The following is a 14,647-nucleotide window of genomic DNA, read 5'->3' on the forward strand; positions in this document are numbered from 1 at the left end:
GCGATGTTTTATATAATGACTATATCACAGAATATTTTTCTAAAGTTTCTTTCTTAAGAATAAAGTTATTTACCTTTATAGATAAAAAGTCCGACTTTGTGTTGTATATGCAGGATAAATTTGCCATTGGCTAAATAATTTCACATATCAGAGGTAAGAGAGCAGAAACATCACGAGCTGACAGTCAAGCAAAGGCGCAGGGACGCCTAGCGGAGCATGAGCGCGCAGCAGATGAACTTCAGTGCGCGGCGCGGAGCCCGAGGACGCGCAGCCCCGCGCTGAGGACAGATGGTAAAACTCATAGTTATTCACATGCATACACCGTGAATTCACCGTGTGTAACATCAGTCTGGACGCTGCGTAACGACACGATACCGAGCAGCTCCATTTAACGGCTTATTATTCATCACTGACGCGGCGCGCGCCTTAACGCGTTGACACGAGTTTACTTCGCAGCAAAAGGTAAGATCTGATATAAACGCATGCGTGTCTGTTTTTTATATGCATTGGCTGCTTATGCGTTTTACAGGTATATTAGGTGTTTTTATTGTTATTATTTATAGAGCTATTTATAAAGCAACTTTCATTTGTCTGTTCATAACCTGCATGCGCATCATCAGATATCTCAGTGTTATAAGGTTTCTCTGCCATGTGAATCATTGGCATGCACTGCTGCGCAGAATTACGCGGCATATTCGGATGCATTGGGAATACCTGAGAAACAAGCTGTGTTTTTATGCAACTCACTGCCTGAACGTTCACACCTTTCTATCAGTGGTCATGATTCAATTAGTTTTCAGTAAGTCAATTACAAAATGCTTGTGATGGTAAATGTTTCATGTGCTGCAGCTGATCTCTGGTCTAAGTTTATTCCTCTTTATCTCCAGGTTGATATCTGACTATCATCATTCAAGCAGATCTAACAGGATTTTAAAGATGGAGTTTTGGATTTTGTCTATATGCCGGATCAGCTTGATGTTGACGCTTATATCATCCAGTGTTCAGGTATGATGAATGTCGGAAATTATTTTTTGGAGTAAGTTGATGCTCACATCAATGCAAACAATGCATTGTAAAGAACTTTCTGACTATGATTCGCTCTACTTTTTTTGTGAAATAAAAAAACTACAGTAAACATGTACAATAATACACAATTTAGACATTTATTATACTGTAGTTTTCTGCAGTGTTGGAATAATAGTGTTTATTTGGCTTTTTTAAGATTATTGCAGTTGGCTGCCCACTTCATTAAACTAAATTATTTATAATAATCAACCAACCACTTGTAAAGTATTGGCACTGACTAGTTGTGTTGCCTGGGAGTAAGTATTGGATTGTGTCTGTAACTCAAAGATGGAGTCACATGATCAAGATTCAGAACAGATCAAAGATTCTCAGCACACATTGACAGACGAGCCGTCATCTTTCCTCTCAGTTTTCTGGACAGGGCAGTTGAATGTTGCCATCGTCTTTGTTAGAAACTGGACACAGCGGTGTAGTTATATATAGAGGGTGGCTTGGATCTTAATGGAAGAGCTGGCATGGGCATGGATGCCAGCCTAATCCTTTACAATAGGGCCACTCGATAACAGCAATTTACACCGCAGAGCTGCCACCTGAAGTGGCCAAATCTCTTTGTTCCGTGTGCCAGTACATGAATAACGACAGGCGAAACCCAAGTGCTTGCTTTGTTGGATTCTGCCGAAATGGAGATGAAAAACGGAGGAGAGAGCAGGTAATGTAGGAGCTGCACCGTGGGATAGGGTTACTGGCCACGTCTAGCACCTTTCCCTTCATACTTTACGTCATTTGGGTAATGTCCAGCACAATCTGATGGTTATTAGTATGTATTGTATGAGGTGGCTAATTTGTAATAATTCGTACAATCGCATTCGAACGTTTTGGTAAGATTTGCTTTCGCCATTGTAACATTGGGATTATAGGTGGGGTTACACTTTCGGGACCACATTGGTAAATATTTGTACGATTTGGCAATTTTTTTTCAAAGCAGGGTACACATTTGGGACCACATTCGTAAGTTTTTTGTACGATTCGCTTTCGCCCCTGTAACTAAGGGTTAGAGGCGGGGTTAAACATTCGGCACCACATTCGTACATTTTAATACGATTCGCTTTCGCCCCTGTAACTATGGGTTAGAGGTGGGGTTACACATTCGGGACCACATTTGTAAATTTTTATACCATTTGCTTTTCCCCCTGTAACGTTGGGGTTAGAGGCGGGGTTACACATTAGGCACCACATTTGTAAATTTTTAGATCATGTTAACATTTTTATACCATTTGCTTTTACCCCTGTAACTAAGAGTTAGAGGAGGCGTTACACATTCGACACCACATTCGTAAATTTTTATGCGATTTGCTTGAACACCTGTAACCTTGGGGTTAGAGGCAGGGTTACAATTCAGGACCACATTTGTACGTTTTTTTACGATTTGCTAAGTTTTGCAAAACTTACAAAAACGTACAAAACGTACGTCGTATCAAAATGTATGTTTTTGTAAGATTTGCTTTCACCCCTGTAACTAAGGGTTAGAGGCGGGGTTACGCATTCGGCACCACATTAGTACATTTTTATACGATTTGCTTTCACACCTGTAACAAAAGGTTAGGGGTGGGGTTACACATTCGGGACCACATTCGTATATTTTTATACGATTCGCTTTCGTCCCTGTAACTAAGGGTAAGAGGCGGGGTAACACATTAGGCACCACATTCGTACATTTTTATACGATTTGCTTTCACACCTGTAACAAAAGGTTAGGGGTGGGGTTACACATTCGGGACCACATTCGTATATTTTTATACGATTTGCTTTCACACCTGTAACAAAAGGTTAGGGGTGGGGTTACACATTCGGGACCACATTCGTATATTTTTATACGATTCGCTTTCGTCCCTGTAACTAAGGGTAAGAGGCGGGGTAACACATTAGGCACCACATTCGTACATTTTTATATGATTTGCTTTCACACCTGTAACAAAAGGTTAGGGCTGGGGTTACACATTCGGGACCACATTCGTATATTTTTATACGATTCGCTTTCGTCCCTGTAACTAAGGGTAAGAGGCGGGGTAACACATTAGGCACCACATTCGTACATTTTTATACGATTTGCTTTTGCCCCTGTAACGTTGGGGTTAGAGGCAGGGTTACACATTCAGGACCACATTTGTACGTTTTTTTTTTTTTGTACAATTTGCTAAGTTTTGCGAATATTTCAAAAACGTACAAAATGCACATACGTCGTACCAAAATGTATGTTTTTGTAAGATTTGCTTACACCCCTGTAACGTTGGGGTTAGAGGCGGGGTTTGGGTGGGGGTTTCATGATAGTTTTTTCTAATAATTTTGGACGATTCACTTCGTATGAATTCATGAGAATTAGCCAACACGTAAAATCAGTAGAAATTCCTATAAGGTCAGGCTTGGATAGGAAGTAATGGATAAATTTTACATATCAGTTAAAAAGTACCGTATCAATATTGTTACACAGTGAGCACCATACAAAGCAAGTCTGCAAGAAGGTAAAACTGCTTCTGGCCTGCCCAAAAACTCAGAATAAGCTAATAATATAAGATATTTTAAAATATAATAGACAAACGCCTATTAAAGTGAGTAACAGACTCAACATCAAAATCCCCTCTTATAAAATGTTTTAATTCAATGTGACATTTTTACCGGCCCTTACAATTGATCATGTTCAGGTTTTAGACCGAAGCAGGTGATTCCAGACATCCATCTTTGGTCCAAATTGAAATTTGATGTGCATTTATCCACAGTCTCCATTAAAGCTCTTTGCAGTAATCTTTCAGAATAATATTTGTTCTGCGGGCTAAACACTTTGGCTTGATTTATGCGCGTGTGGGAGCCGCCACTGGGACTCCTTAAAAAGCCGAGAGGTTCAGCTCAGAAAGTAAAGTGAAGTTAAACAGGTGTTTTCACTACGCTTTTCCCACATCTCCTGTTTTCCTGCACTTTCTATTAGAGACCGGCTCTGCTCTTTAACCTCTCGCTGGCAATACACTTATCTGGACACACACACACACACACACACACACACACACACACACACACACACACAGGTAGAGACTATCCAGCTTACTTCACAGCTTGGCTATTACATGAAAACAATTTGCAGGTTTGTTTCGATCTTAAGACTTTGTTTTGTTCATACTGATGAAATTATTAATGGCTTGATGTACTGCAGATAGGAGCTGGAGCATGAATGTGTTTTTTTACATTCATATACAGTAGCCAATCACAGACAGTGTTAATCTATTACACCATACATGTGGACCCTTTAAATCTAACACTTCTAAAATGACTGAACTTGACCTGCCAGAGAAAAAAACAAATGATTGAGAACGACAGTTAGTGCTAACTTGTTTGTCTTCTCTGGTGCCCCTAGTGGCAAAACTGAGATTGCAAGACGTACTTGCATACTAACGAGATTGCGTTCAATCACATTTCAGAAGTCGTTATAGTTTAATTGTAGTTATTTCTCACATGAAACTCTCAAAGGTCCCGTAAATGTTTTTTTCTAGGTGTCAATCCCAACAGAGCGTTATGCTTATACAAGCATTATATAAACACTGCAAGAAGGGAAAGCACACAGTTCTCCTTTTCCGAAATCCGGGAATGTTTTTTCCCCAAACGCAACACATAAAGAAAAGCTCATAGGTTAACCGAGTGCACAGTCGACAATTACGGGCCAAAATGGATTTTGAAATAGTAATTCTTGCTTGGCTTATACCATAGATTATGACAAGCAGATGTTGTATTAACCTCATGCCTGATTGCTTTTTATTGTATCGTGTTTTTAGCGTTATTGATATTCTCAAGTGCTGAATTGAAGCCACTTCTCACTTTAGGCTGCGTTCACTTTTTCCATTTTTTACTGTTTTCCAATTTACAGATTCGTTCTGTAGGCGGACAAATAAATGAGACTATTGTTTTCCAAGCTCCTAACAGACGGGAAAACGCATAACAATGTCCTCCTTCTGTCGTATTGTAAATATTTTAAAGTCTTATTTGGGGTGTAAAGTGAATAGTTAGGGGAAACAGGGAATTATGGGGAGGGGGAATGGGAATTCTCTTACTTTCTGGTGGAATAGCAATGAATAGTGACTCTATTTTTAGCAAAAGTATCATTAAAATGGTCCATATGACAGTACGCAAGTAGCCTTCATAGCTTTGTATGAGGAACGAGATCATGAAATGTTACGAGAAAATATACCACGGGGTTAAGAAATGTTCCATGGGTGTTGATTATTTTTCGATGAATGCACACCTGACCGATCAAATATCTTAAAATGACCTCCAGAGCAATGTCTTTGGTAACCGTGGAAATTTGTAAAACTATGTGTTTTGATGGCTAAATGACTAGCAGACTGAATAAAAGCGTATAGTTAGCACTTTACATTTTTATCCAAAGACTTACGGTGCATTTAATCTATACACGTGTTCCACGGGGTTTGAACCCGTGACCTTTGTGCTGCTACCAATTGAGCTACAGAAATAAGAACTTTTGTGTTTCAAGGAAGAAAGAAAAATACTTACTGGATTGAGTAAACGATGACAGGATTTTTCATTCGCATTCTTTAGTTTCGAACCATTCACGCAGTCGTAGCTGTACTAACACGAGACGCTTTCAGCACCGACACAGCACGTCAGCACAGCGCTTAACTGCCCCATTTATAACATTATCTATAAGTATTAAATTGAATTCTTTTTTATAATTTCGCATGCTTTTTGTTGGATTGAAAAAACCCAGTATCATTACTGGCTTGCAGATGCATTAGCATGCGCGAGGAGACGGTGTGTTATTTTGTGCTGTGTTTTCTGTGGAGATGCCTGGCAGGCCTGTGAAAGCTTTCCTCTGTCGGTGTGGCTGCGCAGACAGCGCGACTGCGCTCCAGCGTGTTTGAACAGCTGACACTTAAAGCAGTGACAAAGAAACTGTCTGGCTCCAGACTGACCTGTCGCTATAAGCCATAGGGACATGTTGCGTGTGTTTGTGTTTGGAGTGGACACTTTTACGTCTGTATATTTGGTCATTGTGGCTTCAAAACATTTTAGACACTTATTGCGGGCATGCACGGTGCAAATTCTGATGTCTGATAAACATAGGGGTGCAGTGGTACACGACAAGACGCTTCAGTCCGAATTCTGACACCATATCACACCATTTTCAGAAAATATAATATAAAATATAAATATGATATAATAGTCAAGAAGAAAAAAGTATTCGTGTTAGATGGCAAAGAGGGGTGCATGACCATACATTTTTTACATGGTTTTACTACAGAAACAAGAGTACAACCTATATTTATAGTAAAATTCAAGTAACCACCCATTTACTATAGCAGACGTAAATGTAAAAAAAATCTTTATTTGTATTTATTGTATGTTTTAACGTTTCATTTAGGGCTGCATAACAACTAATCGCAACTAATCGTTTGCAGAATAAAAGTTTTTGTTTACATCACATATGTGTGTATTTTGTTTAATAATTATGTATCTATAAAAACACACATGTCTATGTATATATCTATGAAATATTTACACATATGTGTATATTTATAGGTAATTATCACGTTGTGGGAACCAATTGTCCCCATAAAGATAGGAATACCAGTATTTTTGTGACCTTGTGGGGACATTTTGAGGTCCCCATTAGGAAACAAGCTTAAAAATGAAACAGAATGGTGTTTATTGAAAATCTAAGGTACAATAAAGTTTTCTTTGATGGTTAGGGGAAGGGAACAGAATATACGGTTTGTACGGTATAAAATGTATTACGTCTAAGGAATGTCCACACAAAACATGGAAACCAGAATGTGGTTTGTGTGTTTATATATATATATACATATATATATATTTATACCACAGGTCTGTTGAATGCTGCATTCTGATTGGATGAGAAATGTTCTATGGGTGTTGATTATTTTTCTGTAAACCGCACACCTAATTTTTCAAATGTCTTAAAAATAGGCACCAGAGCAATGTTTGTGATAACCGTGGTATAGACCCCGAAGCCGCCGCCAGGCGCCGCCATTTGCGCCATTTAGAAGTTCAGCCGCCATCAGCCAATAATTTCCTAAGCCAAATTGAGCCGCCAGCTGATAAAGTTTGGCTGAGCCGGCTAGAATTATTTGCAATCAAATAATAATTCAATCACATAGAGACATACACACACGAAATATATAAACAATACACGAGATCCATTTTCCGATTGGTTTCATAACAGCACAGTCTTGTGCTCGCTCGTTGCTACAATACACAGAGGGGTTGCAACTTGCAACCTGTGGAGGTCGCATATGCAGGCTGCATACGTCATCAAGCCTGGTTTATTTAAGTTAACTGAGCATTACATTCGCAAGCCATACGCATATTAAAACAATTTACGATTAACTTATAATAAGAATAAACTTTATAATTGTTGATATTTTGAAATAAGACAGTGTTGATGACGTAGGCAGCGTAAAAATGCGACCTCCGGAGGCTGCAGTCTTCAGATTGGGAAATTAAAATTGCTCGTTTTCCGTACAGAAGAAGCGATGCATTAGTAACGTGCGCGTCACAACAATGCATTTCAAAAATAGACCGTGTTATTTTTTATTTTTGACCAATGCGCGCGACCAGCATCCACACAGGAAAAAGCTGCGGGTAAAATAACGTTTGTATGTCTGTTTCCGGGTGCTGTATGCAGCATGTTCACTTTTATTTTAATTTTGTATTGGAACTGCGATTGGAATCGGTGAAGTCAAATATAGACGCGTTTCTTATAAGAGCCGCTTCTGGGAAGTCCGCGCGCGGCATAACATTGACTAAAGTGGTCGCAATCAGGTCCGGTAGCGCAGCACACGCATTCTGCGAATGAGAGCACTAAGTAAAAGCAACAGAAAGTTTCTGTCGGTCTCCTGTGCTGCTTGAACCCCAGAAGTAAAGAGACTTTTAAAAAGCTTGCCAGTAAAATCCATATCACACCAGCAATGACAAGGTAAGCTAACGTTGCTATGGTTACAGTCCAGATACATAGATTGCTAGGCTATTGCTATGCTAGCTACAGTTTTATTACAAACAGCAACCAAAACTACAACGTAAAATTAGTGTAGACTTTAAACATCAATGTTAAAAGTTTTTACCAGCCTTTGTATGGGAACCTATATTCAAGGCCGCCTTAATGCACGGGCTTACCTGGGCTGAAGCCCAGGGGCCTCCCAAGTTCAGGGGCCTCCCAAGTTCACGTTCATATTGTTTTGTAACTTGTCAGGTTATCTGTCAATCACTCTAACTGCACGTTACATGGCTGCTGATTGGTCCGTGGTAACTTACCTTGAAATAAAATATCAGACGTAACAGATTTTTCTATTCTGCGTAATGTAATTAAGTGCGCGTTGTCAACTTGGCATTCCTGCATGTTAGACTGAGTGTGACAGAGAAACGGGAAATAATCCACCAACAAATGAAAGAGCAATTTCTGAAATTTCATAATAAGCACTGAGGTGCAGGTCTCTCTTTCTTTCGCGCGCGCGCGCTTGCTCTCTCTCTTTCGCGCGCGCGCTCGCTCTCTCTGTGCTCATACAGCTGAGTCTCTGGCATGCAGAAGTCTCTCCAACTGTGTGCAAGATACTGTGCCGCCAAATAAAGAAAGGAGTTCCTGAAAATATTAATGCTGTTCGTTGTTATAAAGTTTAAGTTTACTCGCGTTTATATCAGTGACGCGTGCGCAGCTGAAGCGATGTAGTTTGACGCGATGTTAGCTCACAGTACACACATCTGTTGGTTTAGAAAGACGACGCAACGGTAAATGTGCAAGTCAAAGCTCGACAAAGACCATCTCAAATGACCATCCCCTGATCGCACCATTCATATTTATAATCTCCTTATCTAAAGATCTTATATACAGGTATGTTCCCTGTCTGTTTTGTGTATATTCATACGTGTTCGTTTTACATGCGTGTATGCATAAATACTAAATACAATGCATAGCCTACTATATCTTCAATAGCCTACAAAATAAGTAACTGATTAAAAAACAAGATTCTGTCTATAAATATATATCTATATATCTTTTGTTAACATTAATGCATTTTCACTTATATTTTTAAAACTGTGGTGAGCTTTTAGTTAGTGTGCAATTTTCTGCAAATTTGTATATTCCAAAAACTATATAAACATAAAGCTTATAAACGTATATACTCTCACACATTTTGGTTTTTTTTTCACCACAAGTTGCTGTGTGTGTGGTTGTTAAATAAAGTGTCTTGTGTTTATGCTCAAGTGGGCTCAGTGATATGTTAATAATGATATTATGGTGTTTTCTGGGTCAAAGAGGGAAAACTCTTGTATGTATTGAAATAAACTAATGCATTTTGTGATGTACATTACCTAGATATTACACTTTTTTTTTAAATGAGACTATAAATTGAGGGTATGGGGGGCCTCCAAAATCTCTCAGCCCCAGGGCCTCACATTAGGTTAAGGCGGCCCTGCCTATATTCATTCATTCATTCAACCCAGTGCATGCCAGGTTTGTGCTGTGGCTCTGAATTAAAAGTAAATTAAAGAATAGAAATGAAAAGAGGTTGCATGTTTTGCCATGTTATTAGTCTATAGGTAGCATTATAGTGGGCTCTAGCTCTATTGTGTTTGGTTATGTGTACCATAATTTACCAGACTTTTACCAGATCATTTGTCTATGTTTATAATTCTGACAGTTATTGTATTTTGCCATAAGTCTTCACTGTGCCTATTCAAAGCTCGAGGGCAAACACATAACTTCTAGATTTATAAGCATCGATAAACTACATTTTAACATTTTTTAATGCCTAGTCATACTTCTGTTATTTTGATGAAAGTAACTCAAAAGTAATGTAACTCACTACAGTTCAGAGACTGTAATATTGTAATTTGACTAATTACTTTCAAATTACAGTAATTTGTAATATATAATGTATTACACTTTGTAAGTAATTTTCCCAACACTGTTAATCAGTATAACGTAGACATCTGTAGACATGTGGCAGCTTCAGCCATTTGCAGCTATGAAAAGTTTGGCGGCTGCAGCAGCCATTTAGGTTTCGGCTGAGCCAGCTAGCCAGCCAATAACTTCATCAGCCATCCATTATTCACAAAACAAACGGCTTCGGGGTCTACCGTGGTATAAGCGGAATAATTGACTCCGGTCCTTTGAATTATTTGAAATTAGGGTCGTGCCGCATTACCACCTTGGTGTGCATTATTTTCTTATAATTCAATGGCCCGTCGTCAATTATTCCTTACATACAGTCTTGTTCAAAATAATAGCAGTACAATGTGACTAACCAGAATAATCAAGGTTTTTTGTATATTTTTTATTGCTACGTGGCAAACAAGTTACCAGTAGGTTCAGTAGATTCTCAGAAAACAAACAAGACCCAGCATTCATGATATGCATGCTCTTAAGGCTGTGCAATTGGGCAATTAGTTGAAAGGGGTGTGTTCAAAAAAATAGCAGTGTCTACCTTTGACTGTACAAACTCAAAACTATTTTGTACAAACATGTTTTTTTCTGGGATTTAGCAATCCTGTGAATCACTAAACTAATATTTAGTTGTATGACCACAGTTTTTTAAAACTGCTTGACATCTGTGTGGCATGGAGTCAACCAACTTGTGGCACCTCTCAGCTGTTATTCCACTCCATGATTCTTTAACAACATTCCACAATTCATTCACATTTCTTGGTTTTGCTTCAGAAACAGCATTTTTGATATCACCCCACAAGTTCTCAATTGGATTAAGGTCTGGAGATTGGGCTGGCCACTCCATAACATTAATTTTGTTGGTTTGGAACCAAGACTTTGCCCGTTTACTAGTGTGTTTTGGGTCATTGTCTTGTTGAAACAACCATTTCAAGGGCATGTCCTCTTCAGCATAGGGCAACATGACCTCTTCAAGTATTTTAACATATGCAAACTGATCCATGATCCCTGGTATGCGATAAATAGGCCCAACATTATAGTAGGAGAAACATGCCCATATCATGCTCCATGCTTCACTGTCTTCACTGTGTACTGTGGCTTGAATTCAGAGTTTGGGGGTTGTCTCACAAACTGCCTGTGGCCCTTGGACCCAAAAAGAACAATTTTACTCTCATCAGTCCACAAAATGTTCCTCCATTTCTCTTTAGGCCAGTTGATGTGTTCTTTGGCAAATTGTAACCTCTTCTGCACATGCCTTTTTTTTAACAGAGGGACTTTGCGGGGGATTCTTGAAAATAGATTAGCTTCACACAGACGTCTTCTAACTGTCACAGTACTTACAGGTAACTCCAGACTGTCTTTGATCATCCTGGAGGTGATCATTGGCTGAGCCTTTGCCATTCTGGTTATTCTTCTATCCATTTTGATGGTTGTCTTCCGTTTTCTTCCACGTCTCTCTGGTTTTGCTCTCCATTTAAAGGCATTGGAGATCATTTTAGCTGAACAGCCTATCATTTTTTGCACCTCTTTATAGGTTTTCCCCTCTCCAATCAACTTTTTAATCAAAGTACGCTGTTCTTCTGAACAATGTCTTGAACGACCCATTTTCCTCAGCTTTCAAATGCATGTTCAACAAGTGTTGGCTTCATCCTTAAATAGGGGCCACCTGATTCACACCTTTCTTCACAAAATTGATGACCTCAGTGATTGAATGCCACACTGCTATTTTTTTGAACACACGTAATTCAACTAATTGCCCAATTGCACAGCCTTAAGAGCGTGCATATCATGAATGCTGGGTCTCATTTGTTTTCTGAGAATCTACTGAACCTACTGGTAACTTGTTTGCCACGTAGCAATAAAAAATATTGCGTACCTTCACTTTCTTTTGCGTGCCACCACTTCTCATGTTGCTGGTACTTTGCCTTAAAGAGTCAAAGGGCGTTTCTATGTGGCGCTGCGCAGACAGTTCGGCAACGAAGACATCAAAGTACCGCGAGAGCAAGTCGAAATGTTACAAATGGTCCGACTTTACCTTTGCTCTCGCGGTACTCTGATGTCATACGCCGACCAGTCAGCGCCGCACCATTTAAAGTCGAACACACAAAGCGTCAAGGCAGGGCCGCTGGAAGTCATTTTGAACAGGGGGTGCTGTGAAACCTATGAGCCTATAGGCCTATTTAAAATACATTTTAAAAATAAATACATTGAGATTTACTACTTTATTGTCATATACACTTCAGGGCACACAGCCAGGGTCTGAAACACACAGACATCATCAATTCTCAGATGAATATGCGCTATTAATCAGAAGCAAAAATACTTATCCCAGGGGGAATTACTTTCGTTACAATTTACATACAACATATAATAACAACATATAATATTAATTAAACTTCACAATTTTCAATGTCCATGCGGACGAACATATTTTACTTTCGTTTTTAAGTTAGAATCACACGACAGATGTAAAATATTCTCACATTAACATACCTAGTATATTTTTATATAGATCTTTTTTTTACTAAATAGTACTATTACTGTCTTTTTTAAACTTATAAATAATTCATAATTTGAACAAAAATAATGATGGGTTTAGTTCTAATATTGTATACTTTTATAAAGAAATACATGGTGTATAATTACATTTTTAGAATAGGCTTTATATAAGGTTTGTACTGTAAAAATACTCTATTTGTTACAAACAAAAGATAAAGAATTTACAAACGTGTGGAGAGCCATTTCAGCACTTGGACAGCGGAATGTTTTTTTCTACAGGTGCAGAGTCATTATATACAATAAATCCGTTGGGTAGCATTTAAAAAAAAAAACATTTAAAAGTAGATGCATTTGTTTAAAGCAAAGCATTTATTTACTTAGCTACAGATGAAGCAGCTATTTAAGCCTTCTAACGTCTCATAATTGGTCATCATTTATGTCTAAGAGACTCAATAATAATCTGTTACATTTTAATCCTTTAATTTTTCATATTAAAAAGCGTTTTTGTGCTGCTGCGCATCCATGTATGTAATAAACAAACCCGCGTTGTCATTCCGTTAATACGCATATTATCAACGCGCTCTTTACTCGAACAGAAAAAACTCGCCTCGCGCATTGCGCCGGTTGTATAATAGAAATTCCAAAGTCTCTCATGAGCTAGGGGACGAATGTCCAGGGAGTTCAGTATTTCTGTGTGGGCATGCATCAGGGAAAGGTGTGTGAGTCTTTTCCAACCCAGTCTCCTGAGGTTGCGTATAAATAGCACGAAGTGTAAAACTCGTGCAATACATACGCCAAATTCCACTTTGGCGTGCATATGATACGCAAGTCCTCCCCATTCACTTAAACGGGGCATCTTTTTTGTCGTTTTATTTATTGGTTTCTCAATTTAAGACGCAAGACAAAGAAAGTGCGCTCGGATGAGGCCACGGATAGGCACAGACAGTAATGAAATTAAAATCCAAAATACACGTAAAAACCTACGTGTGTCAAAAATAATTTCCTAAAATATTCATAAGTAATATATCAATTGTGCAAAATATTTTTACTTAAAAAAAATATATTTCTCGCTTTTCCGCGACCATGCGTCAAGGTCTGGAGGAAAATCCCACGCACGCATCTGCAGTTATATACATTTTACAAAACCGGTATTCATTAGATTTTAAGAACTTTTTTGCCACTTTTAAAACTGTAAAACTAAATAAAAAAGAAATCATATGCCGATTGAGCATGTAAGCATATGTTTTCTTGTTCGCTCCACGCAACACAGGTTTAAACGCCGTTTTTTTTTCTAAAGAATAATGTTTAAACTTTATTGGTGGTGGTTGAGAATAATTTATATTGCAGAATAATGTATATTGCATTTTAGCGCAATATAAATGTATCATTGTTATTCTTAATATCATGGGCGTCGGAAGCAAATGAAAAGTGGGTGGGTCCCCACATAACCCCCCCCCCCCCCCCCCCCCCCGAAAAATACATTTACTGCAATAGATGACATTTTCATGTTTCCTTTTAATTAGCCTGAACATTTGCGTTTATTAAATTAAAGACAGTAGCCTATTACGGTCGAAATTCTGGTAATAGCCCTTTAAATATTTTGCAAATAATGACAGATGTCATGTTTCAGTTATCTTTCTCTTTGTCATTTTTTTTCTCTACTCTGCTGACAGTAGGCTACAATGTTTATTTTTTATTTTGAGGAAATAAAAGGTAAGAAAAACGAATGAAGGTAAACTTTTGTATACCTTTTTTATTTGTTATACCCAATCTCTCTTTCTCTCTCTTAGAGAAATATAAATGTGAGATTCTGGAAATGAGATCACTTTATTTTATGGTTTCCGTCGGGAAACAATGCTGTGCTGTCATAAGAGTTTGAGCATGTGTACTTCTAAAACACAATCGATTAAACAGAGGTATGACTTTATGAATTATCTGGAAATGTACCTCGCAAATAATGTTAATACGTGTTCTAAGTGAAAAGTAGCTAATTGGCTTCTGTAAAAAAAACTTGAAAATTATCCAGCGATCGTGCCATAATCAAAATAAACTATTTTACAGCAGTAATAATATTTTAACAAGTAGCCTATACTTTCAACGTTTAAAAAGGAACCACATTTAGTGCTGTGTTAATTATCATTAAAAGCAAAACGGGAGTCT

The 14,647-nt window shown here is 38.2% G+C and overlaps 1 protein-coding gene across 2 annotated transcripts in view; it reads left to right on the forward strand.

Annotated features, from left to right (window-relative positions):
- The first annotated feature begins 202 nt into the window (after positions 1–202).
- adamtsl3 (ADAMTS-like 3) overlaps positions 203–14,647 on the forward strand; it is a 201,184-nt gene continuing 186,739 nt past the window's right edge. For both annotated transcript variants that reach the window (XM_065294261.2, XM_073811887.1), the window contains exons 1-2: positions 203–462; positions 888–1,005. In XM_065294261.2, coding sequence (XP_065150333.1) covers positions 937–1,005 — 69 coding nt within the window. In that variant the 5' untranslated portion in view covers positions 203–462; positions 888–936. The remainder of the gene's footprint in view (positions 463–887; positions 1,006–14,647) is intronic.

Source organism: Paramisgurnus dabryanus, chromosome 2 (genome assembly GCF_030506205.2).
Source record: "Paramisgurnus dabryanus chromosome 2, PD_genome_1.1, whole genome shotgun sequence".
NCBI classification, from domain to species: domain Eukaryota; kingdom Metazoa; phylum Chordata; class Actinopteri; order Cypriniformes; family Cobitidae; genus Paramisgurnus; species Paramisgurnus dabryanus.